General features: G+C 41.4%; 1 protein-coding gene across 1 annotated transcript in view; it reads right to left on the reverse strand.

Annotated features, from left to right (window-relative positions):
- GLRA3 (glycine receptor alpha 3) overlaps positions 1–13175 on the reverse strand; it is a 378874-nt gene that overhangs the window by 262728 nt on the left and 102971 nt on the right. Inside the window, exon 2 of the mRNA XM_077477223.1 lies at positions 12166–12293. Coding sequence (XP_077333349.1) covers positions 12166–12293 — 128 coding nt within the window. The remainder of the gene's footprint in view (positions 1–12165; positions 12294–13175) is intronic.

The following is a 13175-nucleotide window of genomic DNA, read 5'->3' on the forward strand; positions in this document are numbered from 1 at the left end:
TCATCTTCAAGTACGGAAAGGTTTCTTCACAGTTAGAGCTGTGAAAATGTGGAATAGACTCCCGCCAGAGGTGGTTCTGGCCAGCTCAGTAGATTGCTTTAAGAAAGGCCTGGATACTTTCCTGAATGTACATAATATAACTGGGTACTAACATAGGTAAAGTTGATCCAGGGAAAATCCGATTATTTTTTTATTTTATTTATTTGTTTTTAAGGTTGAACTGGATGGACTTTTTTCAACCTGACTAACTATGTAACTATGTAGTTTATTCTGGAAATATGAAGAATATGAATGAGGGGAAAATCCAATTAGCTATTTAAAATAGTTCATCTTTCAGATACTTTCAGTCATTTGGCTGTGAGACACTATTTAACCACTTGCCGACCGCCGCACGACGATATACGTCGACAGAATGGCACGGGCAGGCATATGGGCGTATATACATATGCCTGGCGGCGGTCGGTATTCGTTCGGGAGCGATCCGGGATGAGGGGGCGGCCATTCATTCATGGCCACCCCCTCGCGATCGCTCCCGACGAATGGAAATGCTCCGTGACATCACTTCCTCTCCTGTAATGTAAACGCAGCCAGAGGAAGTGATATAATCTCTCCTCCGTGTCGGTATTTTTCGTTCCGGCACCGAGGAGAGAGGATCGGTGAGTTGCACCAACACGACACTACACAGTAGAATATGCCAGGCACACTCACACCCCCCAGTCACAGTGACACCAATTGCATTTTTTATTTTTTTTTGCATTGGTGTCATTTGTGACTGTAATAACTGTTAGGGCAGTTAGGGTTAGCCCCCTTTAGTTCTAATGTACCCCCCTAACCCCCCCAATAAAGGTTTAACCCCGTGATCACCCCCCGTCGCCAGTGTCACTAAGGCTGGGTTCACATTGCAGCGGTTTATGAGAACGGATGTGAGTCGCACCGCCCTGCAGTGCAAATCACATCCGATCTCTGTGCGATTTGAGTTCAGCCATACAGATAGTATGGCTGAATTTGCGTCGCACCCGCCGCACCCGCCGCAAATTCGCACGGGACCCCTTTTTGGTCCGCAGCAGAATCGGATCGCATGGGTGTTCACACCATGCGATCCGAGTTTGCAGATCGCACTGCGATATGCGAACTGATCTGGGGGTGTCATTAACATTTCACTGACACTCCCAGCAGTTCGCATAGGGCAGTGTGAACTGCCGCCGGGAGGCATGCGATGCGGGAACCCGCCGCGGATTTGTGGCGTTCCTGCATCGCTCCAGTGTGAACCCAGCCTAATAAGCGATCATTTTTCTGATCGCTGTATTAGTGTCACAGGTGACGCTAGTTAGGCAGGTAGGTATTTAGGTTCGCCGCAGCTTTTTATAGCGCCAGGGACCCCCATATACTACCGCATAAAGCCCCCTGATTGCCCCCTAGTTAACCCTTTCACCAGTGATCACCATATAACTGTTACAGGTGACGCTGGTTGGTTAGTTATTTTTTTATAGTTTCAGGGCACCCGCCATTTATTACCTAATAAAGGTTTAACCCCCTGATCACCCGGCGGGTGATATAAGTTTGAGGGTCAGATAAGGTCTGCGTCGCCCCAGGCAGCGTCAGGTTAGTGCCAGTACCGCTAACACCCACGCACAAAGCATACACCTCCCTTAGTAATATAGTATCTGATCAGATCTATATTAGCGTCGCCAGCAGTTTAGGTTTCCCAAAATGCATTGTTAGCGGGATCAGCCCAGATACCTGCTAGCACCTGCGTTTAGCCCCTCCGCCAAGCCCAGACCAGCCCACCCAAGTGCAGTATCGATCGATCACTGTCACTTACAAAACACAACACGCATAACTGCAGCGTTCGCAGAGTCAGGCCTGATCCCTGCGATCGCTAACAGTTTTTCTTGTAGCGTTTTGATACAGTCGCTGACAGCCTAGGTGCTTTTTTACCTGTGAGTCTCACTAGTGTACCCCTAAATTTAGGGGTGTCTACTTTCCAAAATGGGGTCATTTGGGGGGGGGTTTGTGCCATCTTGGCATTTTATGGCCTTCAAAACTGTAATAGGTAGTGAGGAGTGAAGTCAAAAATTTACGCCCTTAGAAAGCCTGAAGGCGGTGCTTGGTTTTCGGGGCCCCGTACGCGGCTAGGCTCCCAAAAAGTCCCACATATGTGGTATCCCCGTACTCAGGAAAAGCAGCAGAACTTATTTTGGGGTGTCATTTCACATATGCCCATAGCATGTGTGAGCAATATATCATTTAGTGACAACTTTGTGAAAAAAAAAAATAAATAAATAAAAGTTTGTAATTTTCCCGCAACTTGTGCCAAATATAAAATATTCCATGGACTCAACATGCCTCTCAGCAAATAGCTTGGGGTGTCTACTTTCTAAAATGGGGTCATTTGTGGGGGTTTTGTGCCACCTTGGTATTTTATGGCCTTCAAAACTGTAATAGGTAGTGAGGAGTGAAGTCAAATATTTACGCCCTTAGAAAACCTGAAGGCGGTTCTTGGCTTTCGGGGCCCCGTACGCGGCTAGGCTCCCAAAAAATCCCACACATGTGGTATCCCCGTACTCAGGAGAAGCAGCAGAATTTATTTTGGGGTGTCATTTCACATATGCCCATGGCATGTGTGAGCAATATATCATTTAGTGACAACTTTGTGAAAAAAAAAAAAAAAATTTAAGTTTGTAATTTTCCCGCAAACTTGTGGCAAAATATAAAATATTCCATGGACTCAAAATGCCTCTCAGCAAATAGCTGGGGGTGTCTACTTTCTAAAATGGGGTAATTTGTGGGGGTTTTGTGCCATCTTGGCATTTTATGGCCTTCAAAACTGTAATAGGTAGTGAGAAGTGAAATCAAAAATTTACGCCCTTAGAAAGCCTGAAGGCGGTGCTTGGTTTTCGGGGCCCCGTACGCGGCTAGGCTCCCAAAAAGTCCCACATATGTGGTATCCCCGTACTCAGGAGAAGCAGCAGAATTTATTTTGGGGTGTCATTTCACATATGCCTATAGCATGTGTGAGCAATATATAATTTAGTGACAACTTTGTGAAAAAATAAAAATAAAAACAAAAGTTTGTAAATTTCCCGCAACTTGTGGCAAAATATAAAATATTCCATGGACTCAACATGCCTCTCAGCAAATAGCTTGGGGTGTCTACTTTCTAAAATGGGGTCATTTGTGGGGGTTTTGTGCCATCTTGGCATTTTATGGCCTTCAAAACTGTAATAGGTAGTGAGAAGTGAAATCAAAAATTTACGCCCTTAGAAAGCCTGAAGGCGGTGCTTGGTTTTCGGGGCCCCGTACGCGGCTAGGCTCCCAAAAAGTCCCACATATGTGGTATCCCCGTACTCAGGAGAAGCAGCAGAATTTATTTTGGGGTGTCATTTCACATATGCCCATAGCATGTGTGAGCAATATATCATTTAGTGACAACTTTGTGTAAAAAAAAATAAAAAAATTTTTTTTTGTCATTATTCAATCGCTTGAGGCAAAAAAATAAAATATTCAATGGGCTCAACATGCCTCTTATCAATTTCCTTAGGGGGTCTACTTTCCAAAATGGGGTCATTTGGGGGGTTTTGTACTGCCCTGCCATTTTAGCACCTCAAGAAATGAGATAGGCAGTCGTAAACTAAAAGCTGCGTAAATTCCAGAAAACGTACCTTAGTTTGTAGATGTGACAACTTTTGCGCAAACCAATAAATATACAGTTATTGACTTTTTTTTACCAAAGACATGTGGCTGAATACATTTTGGCCTAAATGTATGACTAAAATTGAGTTTATTGGATTTTTCTAATAACAAAAAGTAGAAAATATCATTTTTTTTCAAAATTTGCGGTCTTTTTACGTTTATATCGCAAAAAATAAAAATCGCAGAGGCAATCAAATACCATCAAAAGAAAGCTCTATTTGTGGGAAGAAAAGGACGCAAATTTTGTTTGGGTACAACATTGCATGACCGCGCAATTACCAGTTAAACAGCGCAGTGATAAATTGTAAAAAGACCTCTGGTCATTGACCAGCAAAATGGTCCGGTCTGAAAGTGGTTAATACAACACTTATTAAATCCTGTACTATAAAGAAATCCAAATTTAAACAGTGCCCAGCCTTACAAAGCATTGCTTGCCCTTTTTTAGGTGTCAAGGAAAATGAATTTCAATGTTAAACTATTTAATATGCATGAAGATAAAGCAATAAAATAAGTGAGTGCTGTTATAATGTGATGCTCAGAGACTACTGAGAATATTAGCGGTGGTAACAATTGCAGCATTATTTTCTAATGTTCATTATAAAACCTCAAACTCAATTGACTTTCATTCTGTGGTCATTTGCAGGGGGACAACACATCCTTTTCAAAGACGACTGGACAGCTTATTTAGATTTATAGCCTCATATAAGTAATACTTTTATTAAAACAACTCATATGCAAAATGAATTAAAACTAATCTATAAAATATTCACTGTATTGCAATGTTGCCATTCTTCTGCAGTGAAGATAAGAAACTTAAGAATTAACAGAAATTGTGAATACTAGTAATACTGGTAAATATAATGTACAGATGAAGTAGCTTACTAAGTTCCTTGCATTTTCTAAAATTCTGTAGTGAGCAGTGGGTTGTAGTCAACCTAACTATACTGCATCAGGAGTCATTCTCTGAATATAGAGTGTATTTACTCGCTCAAATTATTTAATCTTGTTCCAGCAGGGGGGGCTCGAGTGATACGTTTTCTCATCTGAACACAGAAAGCATATCAGCAGAATAAAATGAATTAGCCACTCCCATTCAGTCTGCGCAGTCTAACAAAGAGCTATTCCGTCAGATTAGAAACAGGTAGGAATCTGAAAAAAACGTTGTTAAAATCCTTGCAATGTATATAAATCACTAAGAGGAGATTGTTTTTTTTTCGCAACAAAACTGGGGTTACTCTTTACCATTTGCCGACCATGCTATAGCCGAAAGAGGCTACAGCGCAGCTGGCTAGTTCTGAGATGACATCATATGACCACGTCCCATGCTCACGCTTCTCGTGTGCCCCCCGGGGTATGCATCTGGAAGTACCCATGATCACTGGGTCCACGGGACCAGCACATCATGGATAGAGGTGAAGGGCCAATCACAGCAGCCCTTTTCCATGTGAGTGCCTTGTCCAATGATGGAGCAATCACTTTGTCAACAAATGGGCATCATGCACTGTTCAGCTCACCCTGATGTGGTGTTTCTCTCTACTCTCCTCACACACTGTATTGGTGTGAGGAGAAGAGAGAGTAACACCCCAACAGCCTGAGTTGGCATGATCCTGTATGCCCATCAGTGCCATTATAGTTCCATCAGTGCCACTACAGTGCTCATCAATGCTTGTTAGTGCCACTACAGTGTCATTAGTGCCATTACAGTGTTCATCAGTGCCATCAGTGCCACCACAGTGCTCTAAAGTGCCCTTCAGTGTCACTACAGTGCTCATCAGTGCCCTATGGTGCCACTACAGTGTGGGCAATTTGTTTCCTTCTCAGCTTTTTTACCAATTTTGACAAAAATGTTAATTCAGAAATATCCAAATTACCGAAAAACCCATTTAACTAATTTTTCTGAATATTCGTAAATTCAAATATATACAAAAATTCATAAATTCAAACATTCGAAAATTCGTAAATGCGAAAATTTGGAAATTCGAAAATCCAGAAATTTGGAAATTCGGAAATTCAAAATTCAAAAAGCTGGAATTTTGGAAATTCGGAAATTCGAAAATTCGGAAATTCGAAATCCAAAAATACGTCAATTCCAAAATTCGAAAATCTGAAAATAAGAACGGAAATTCTGAAGAACGAAAATCCAAAAATAAGAACCAAAATCAGAAAATTTGAAAACCCGAAAATTAAAAAATCTGAAATAATAACTAACTAGTAATAAGTTAACTATTACTAACTATTAAATTATAGGTATTGAAATTACCTTTCAAATTTGGCTGTTAGTGAACATAACGATTACGAATTTATCCGAAGTTACAAATTATTTGAAATAACGAATGCCGCCTCTAAATGAATGGGGAGTAACAAATTAATAATAATGGTAATTCGTAACTTCGGATAAATTAGTATTTGTTACATTCACTAACAGCCAAATTTGAAAGGAAATTCCAATACCTATAATTTAATAGTTAGTTAATATTAGTTAGCTATTATTTAAAATTTTTGGATTTTCATTCTTTCAAATATTTGTATTTTCTTTCTTATTTTTGAATTTTCCGATTTTCAAATTTACAAATTTTAGAATTTCTGGATTTTAGAATTTACACATTTTCAAATGTACGAATTTTCAAATTTATGAATTTATAAATGTTGATCATAACGAATGACTCGAAAAAATGAAAAAAAATTTTTTTTTCGCAGTGCACATGTCTACGATGCCACTATAGTGTTCACCAGTGCCACTACACTGCTCATCAGTGCCCTATAGTACCAGTACAGTGCTCATCAGTGCCCTACAGTGCCACTACGGTGCTCATAGTGCCCCATAGCTAAACTACAGTGCTCACCAGTACCCTACAGTGCTACTACAGTGCTCATCAGTGCCCCTACAGCGGGGGGTCAGCAACCTGTCCGTCATGGTCCACCTGTCGACTGCCAGCAGATGACAGGTGGGCTGCAAACAGGTTCCTTTGCCGCCATCCTCTGCCTTCTATGTGTGCCGATCCTTGTCTCACCAGGCTCCCCTGCCAGCCTCCTCCGCAGCTGTGCCACACCATCGATGTCCTGGTGTCTCTCTCCCCCTCCCGCCTCCATCCTCCCCAGCTGCTGTGATCAGTGAACATCAGAGATCAGGAGGAAGCACAGCTCAGGACAGAGGGTGGTAGGAGGAGCTGGCCAAACAAACTTTTTATGTTAAACCACTGGTGATTGGTTGCTAGCACACAGGGTGGTCCTAAGCAACTAATTACCAGCTTGCTAATATGAAAAGTCACTCTGCCAGCTCCCACCTCTCTGTCCAGAACTGTGCTGCCTCCCGGTCTCTGCTGTGGAAACAGGAAGGACACTGTGCTATGGGAGAGAAGGGAAGGGGGTTACTGCTATAGGGGAAAAGGGGGGGGCAGAAGACACCGCTGTGTGTGTGTGTGTGTGTGTGTGTGTGTGTGTGTGTGTGTGTGTATGTGTGTGTGTGGACGGAGGGTGATGTGAATGGGCAGAGGACACAGTTGTGGGCAGGGTCACCCCCACAGCAGAATCCTCTACCACCCTTCACATCACCCCCCATCTCTGCATTCTGGCCACAACACCCTCCTGATCCCTGCATTCTGACCGCAAAGCACTGCTGAACCCTGCATTCTGACTGCAACGCAATCCTGAACCCTGCGTTCTGACCGCAATGCACTCCTGATCCCTCCCTGTATTCTGAACGCAACACAATCCTGATCCCTGCATTCAAACTGCAACGCACTCCTGATCCCTGCATTGTGACCACAGTGCACTCCTGATCCCTGTATTCTGAAGGCAATGCACTCCAGATCCCTGCATTCTGACCGCAACGCACTTCTGAACCCTGCATTCTGACTGCAACGCACTCCTTATTCCTGCATTCTGACTGCAATGCACTCCTGCACCCTGCATTCTGACTGCAACTCACTCCTGAACCCTGCATTTGGACCGCAATGCACTCCTGAACCCTGCATTCTGAACGCAAAGCACTCCTGAACTCTGCATTCTGAGCACAATGCACTGCTGATCCCTGCATTCTGACTGCAACACACTCCTGGATCCTGCATTTTGACCGCAATTCACTCCCGATCCCTGCATTCTCACCAAAATGCACTCCTGAACCTTGCATTCTGACTGCAACAGATTCCTGATCCCTGCATTCTGACCACAACGCACTCCTGAACCCTGCATTCTAAGCGTAACACACTCCTGATCCCTGCATTCTGAGCGTAATGCACTGGTGAACCCTGCATTCTCTGCATAGCGCACTTCTAAACCCTGCACTCTCTTGTAATACTTATTTTTGTTCTGAGTAAAAAAAAGGTAGCTCTTACTGTTTTTTTTTTTGCGGTTGGGGGGGACACTGTGCCCGGTGACCTTTGACTTCATCGGTGTTGTTCAAGTAGATCTCCATCTCTTGAAGGTTTTCTATCCTTCCACTACAATGCCATCATTGAGTGCTTTTTAGTGCCATCAGTGCCCTACAGTACACTTCAGTGCCATCAGTGAGTGCTCATCGGTGACCTAAAGTGCTATCAGTGAGTGCTCATCAGTGCTCATAAGTGCCACTACAGTGCCCTGTTAGGGCTTATAAGCGCCACTATAGTGCTCATCCGTGCCCATCAGCGAGTGCTCATCAGTGCCACCCTATCAGTTGATCCTCATCAGCGCCGTCAGTGCCATTAAAATGTGTAAACAATGCGTAAATAAATGCGTAAAAAATGTGTTTTCATTTTCTTTCCACATTTTCCAAAAACTTGCAGAAAAAAAAATGTTCCACAGAGTCATTATGCCTCATAGAATATATGCTGGGGGAGTTTCCTTTGTCCTGGTGCTCTAGGGCCTTCAAGAGTGTAATAGGTAGTCAAGAAATTAGATGTGTAAATTATTTTCCTAGACCACCTGATGGTGCTCCCCATATTAAGCAAGTGAGTTTAGTCAGTGCAAATACAAATCAATTACCCCTATCTTAAGCAGCTGAACACTCAAGGTCAATATATTGTACTCCTTGGACAGACATAGAATAAAAAATAGTGCAGCACTGAAAAATAATAAAACAGTGTTTCTAAAAACTTAAAATAAAACAAAATCTGACAGTTCTGTGAAGTATGGACAGTCCCAGTAAATATGGGTTGAAAGCCAAGTAAATGTGGAGACAGGCATCAACAAACAAGATAAAAAGTCCTCAGTAGTGATCAGAGTGCTTGAATAAAATCTTAGTGCATGTGTGTCCTTATCTGTGCTTCCACCATTAGTACAGGCCGCTCACCTTACTCTATGGACCTCTGAGTTAACAGAAAGGTCATACGAGCATTCCACACAGGGGCAATTAGAGGATGAGATCCTGTCTCTAAGATGTTTCAACGATCGTAATCCAGCCTCAGATAAAAGGCAACAATGCCCTCTGGTATATAGTGAATATCATTGTTGTTAATGTAAAATCAATAGGACATACATAGTGCTCTCTATTTGTGCTTAAAAAACATCTATTGAAATAAAATATTACTTACAAATAAAGCACTGAACCCCCAATGCTCCCCACATGTTAAGCCTTTCTATGTGGCCAGGCTGTGTAAAAGTCTCACACATGTGATTTCACCATACTTAGGAGGAGTATCAGAATGTATTTTGGGGTGTAAATTTTGGTATGTACATGCTGTGTGTTAGAAATATTGTATAAATGGACAACTTTGCATAAAAACAAATGTGTTTTCATTTTCTTTCCACATTTTCCAAAAACTTGTGGAAAAAAATTAGATATTCAAAAGACTCATTATGCCTCAAAGAATATACATAGGGGTGTTTGCTTTCCAAAATGGGGTAATTTTGTAGTTTTTGTAGTGAGTAGTTGCAAGTATGCATATGCCATGTGAGAAATAAATCCTGTTAATGTGACAATTTTGTGAAAAATAAATCTTAATTTTGCAAAAACTTGTGGGAAAAAAAATACAACTTCAAAAAACTCACCATGACAATGTTTTGTTATATCTGTTCGATATGTGCATAAAAAACCCCCCAAAAAAACTGTTTATTATGTCAGATGTTATTCCAAGGAATGTAATTATCGCTTATAGTTGTTATCTTCAGACCACAGAATGATTTCACTCTATATTGTGTAGAATAGGATAGGGGTAGGTATCAGTGGTTTAGCAAAGGACAACTGTGCAGGTCTGACACCACCAAAATGCTGTGTATTATCAATAAACAATAGGACTTAGTAGCTGAAGACATTTCTGACTGGTCAACAACCGCTTTTAGTAGCATCAGGCATTTTTTTTTTTATTTGCAGCTTAAAAAGCCTCCCTGTGTTATTCTATGGTATCATGCACACATAGGCTTTTAGGAGCTGTAAGTGGCATAGGCATTTTCAAGCTGAAAAAAAACCCCCAGGGCTATCGCGTTCTGAAGACCAGTCTTACAGCTATAAAAGCGCCTGATGCTACTAAACGTGGTTTAGCATTTGATACAGTGTTAAGCCGCGCAAAGCAATTTTTTTTTACATGTCAAAATCAATGGTTTCCTTTGAGAGCCATCTGAACGATCCAACTTTCAGCTCATTGATTTGAATAGAAATTGCATCCAAGTCAGATCATCATGATCTGACTTGTTGAATGTGACTTGTGCTCTGAGGATTTTGAAGGGGAACCCCACGCCAAAATAAAAAATAAAAAAATGTCTCCACCTTTGAGTCTGTTATGGATATTGAAAGGGAACCCTACGTCAAAATGAAAAAAAGAGGCGTGGGATCCCCTCCAGGACCATACCAAAGGGTCTGGTATGGATTTTGGTGGAAAACCCCACGCCAAAAGGTTGGAAAAGGGTGGATAGACAACATCACTATGAGACTCCATCCCTTGTGACAGTGACAGCACATTCTAGCACAAGGGGTGGAGTCTCATAGTGACTTCACCGGGTGGCCATGCCCCATGGCTAAATAAGAACCGGCAGAGAACAGAGCTGGCACAATGACAGGAGCCAGCGTCGGAGAAGGAGGGAAAAGACTGAAGGAAGAACACAACACTGGAGGAAGAAGACCAGAGGAATAAGACATGTTGAAGATTTTTAATAAAGGACCATCTCTTGTTTTCTTAATGACACTTTACTGCCTTTGGGGTGAATAGCAGTACAATGTGCTTCATATTTATTCACATAGGCAGGGCTGGTATCCAGGGGCCCCTTGTTAAAGGGGGCTTCCAGATTCAGATAAGCTCCCTGCCCACAGACCCCCACAATCACCGGCCAGACCCCCACAAATTTTGGCATGGGCTTCCCCTTCAAGATCCTCAGAGCACAAGTTGCATTGCCACAAGTCAGATCATAATGATCCGACTTGGATGTGACCTTCATTCAAACCAATGGGCTGAAAGTCAGATCAGTTAAGATGGCTCTCATAGTGAACCGCTGATTTTGAATAGAGGCAGAGAACTGCTGTTAAAAGCTAACGCGGCAAAATGCACATTAACACCAATGCAATCAGCTACTAAAAACACGTTTACAGCTGCTTTTTCCTGGCATCAATAGTGGCTTTGCAGCTCGTTTTTTCGAATGCCCTATGTGCATGAGGACTAAAAGGTAGTATGTTTTGCATGTTTATAGAAGTTATCGATAAAAAACCCTAAATACTCCTAAAAGGAAATAATGCAAATGTTTATTTTGAAGTTATTGAAGTAGTCTGCAGATCATAAACTCCAGTCTTTTATATATTTAAAATGATATGGTGTGTGATAAAAGTTCTTATACAGCTCAGCTTCCAGGATCTTTTTCAGCATGTATGTATTTTTTCAAATATGAAGTCAAGAGCAGTTTAAAAGTAAAAAATTAGTTTTTAACTGCAATGCATTAATTCATTATTTTGTTATGGTATGTTTCATATAACACAATTCTAATGTTTAGCATTTTTTTTAGGCACGCGTTTTCTTTAAGGTTAACAAAAACCATCATCTAAGGAGGTCAGTCTTGTCCGTATATAATGGCTTACTTAAGTAGGCCATTCCATTTACAGCAGGGAAAATATTATACTTTATGTAAAAATGTTAAGAACTTCTATTAGCTGACTCTTATTACCTAAACCTCCGCACATTATGCACTACAATAGTTATACTACATTGACCATTGGCTTTAATTTCTAATTATATTATAGCAGTGTAGAATGGAATGTGCACAGTAACTGGTGGAATGTACAATCACTGTAGGTAGAACACTTCAGAACTCAGGATTTCAATGAACATCTGTCTTGTGGGAGAATATGCAGTTCTTTAGTGTCAGCAATTAGTGACAGATTCCACATTTTTATAGAGTAGTATAGTAGTATACTGTAGATTACAGTGGACATTTTTGAGTTGGAAATGGCCTAACTTGATGCTGGTGGGTGGTCATTTATTAATTAATAGTGTAGATGTGCTTGGAAAATGGAATGGTTGTGTACAACTTGGCAAATATCATAGTACAAGGTAAAGCAGGAAACAAATTTACCCTTGAAATTAGGTCTTATTCTTGCATCATAACCAGACGTTCTTCCCATCAGTTTGTCCAGAAAATCAGATGGTGACATAGGTGGACTACGAGACCGAGCACTGTCTGTTTCTTTGGTAGCAACCAAACTGCAATGATAAACAGGGAGGAAACAATGTTAAATTACCTGTATCACAGAGACACAACTTTTAGAAAATGAATGGCAGATTATTCCATTGTATATATTTGCATGTTGACATGAAAAGAAAAAAATTAAAGGACAAGTATTGCCACAGCTTTTTTGGCAATTCTTCTTATGTGGGTCACAGGAGTGCAGTTAGTTCTACACTCCTGTGACCTGCTAACGCCCCTGTTGGCTGACATTAAAGAGCCAGTCCAGGATTGGGAAAGATACTGACTTCATAGTTGGGATCCACCAGATGCCTGGACCGGCAACTGGCTAAGCCTCTCAGCGAGCTGCTGAGATGCTGAGCCAGCAGCTCCCATCCCCTCCACAGCCCAGCACTTCAGTGAGCTTTGGCCGGGAAGGACCGAGAGCTGAGGGATCATTAGTGCTGCTATTGGGATTGGTGCTGCAGCCATCTGATTTTTTCTTTGAGATTCCCAAACTGAGACACTTCAAAAGTGGTTTTGGTGGACAATTTGGTATACAGAAAAAACTCTGTTTTGGTAAGATAGTAGCATGAAATGAAAAAGATACGGTACATACATACGTATTATATAGGACATGTCCTCCTCCCAATGTGCCATCCATATAACTGAAGATATAGCAAATGTCCAAAATTACTCTATTATAGCAAATATTATTTTGTAAGGTCACCCCTGCATGCCAATATGAAAGTGACATAAATTTGAACATCACTTGTTATGAGCAAGCAGTTTAAATGTTAATATTGAGTCATGACGTGTGTCCACGGAAATCTGAAGAAATTGACTAGGCCAGCGGAGCGTTTGCCCTCAAGGCCAGAACAGTTTTTATACATATGTGTATATATACACAGTATACAGTA

This window comes from Lithobates pipiens, unplaced genomic scaffold (assembly GCF_037356315.1).
Source record: "Lithobates pipiens isolate NorthernLeopardFrog02 unplaced genomic scaffold, aLitPip1_a1.2 Scaffold_13, whole genome shotgun sequence".
NCBI classification, from domain to species: Eukaryota; Metazoa; Chordata; class Amphibia; order Anura; family Ranidae; genus Lithobates; species Lithobates pipiens.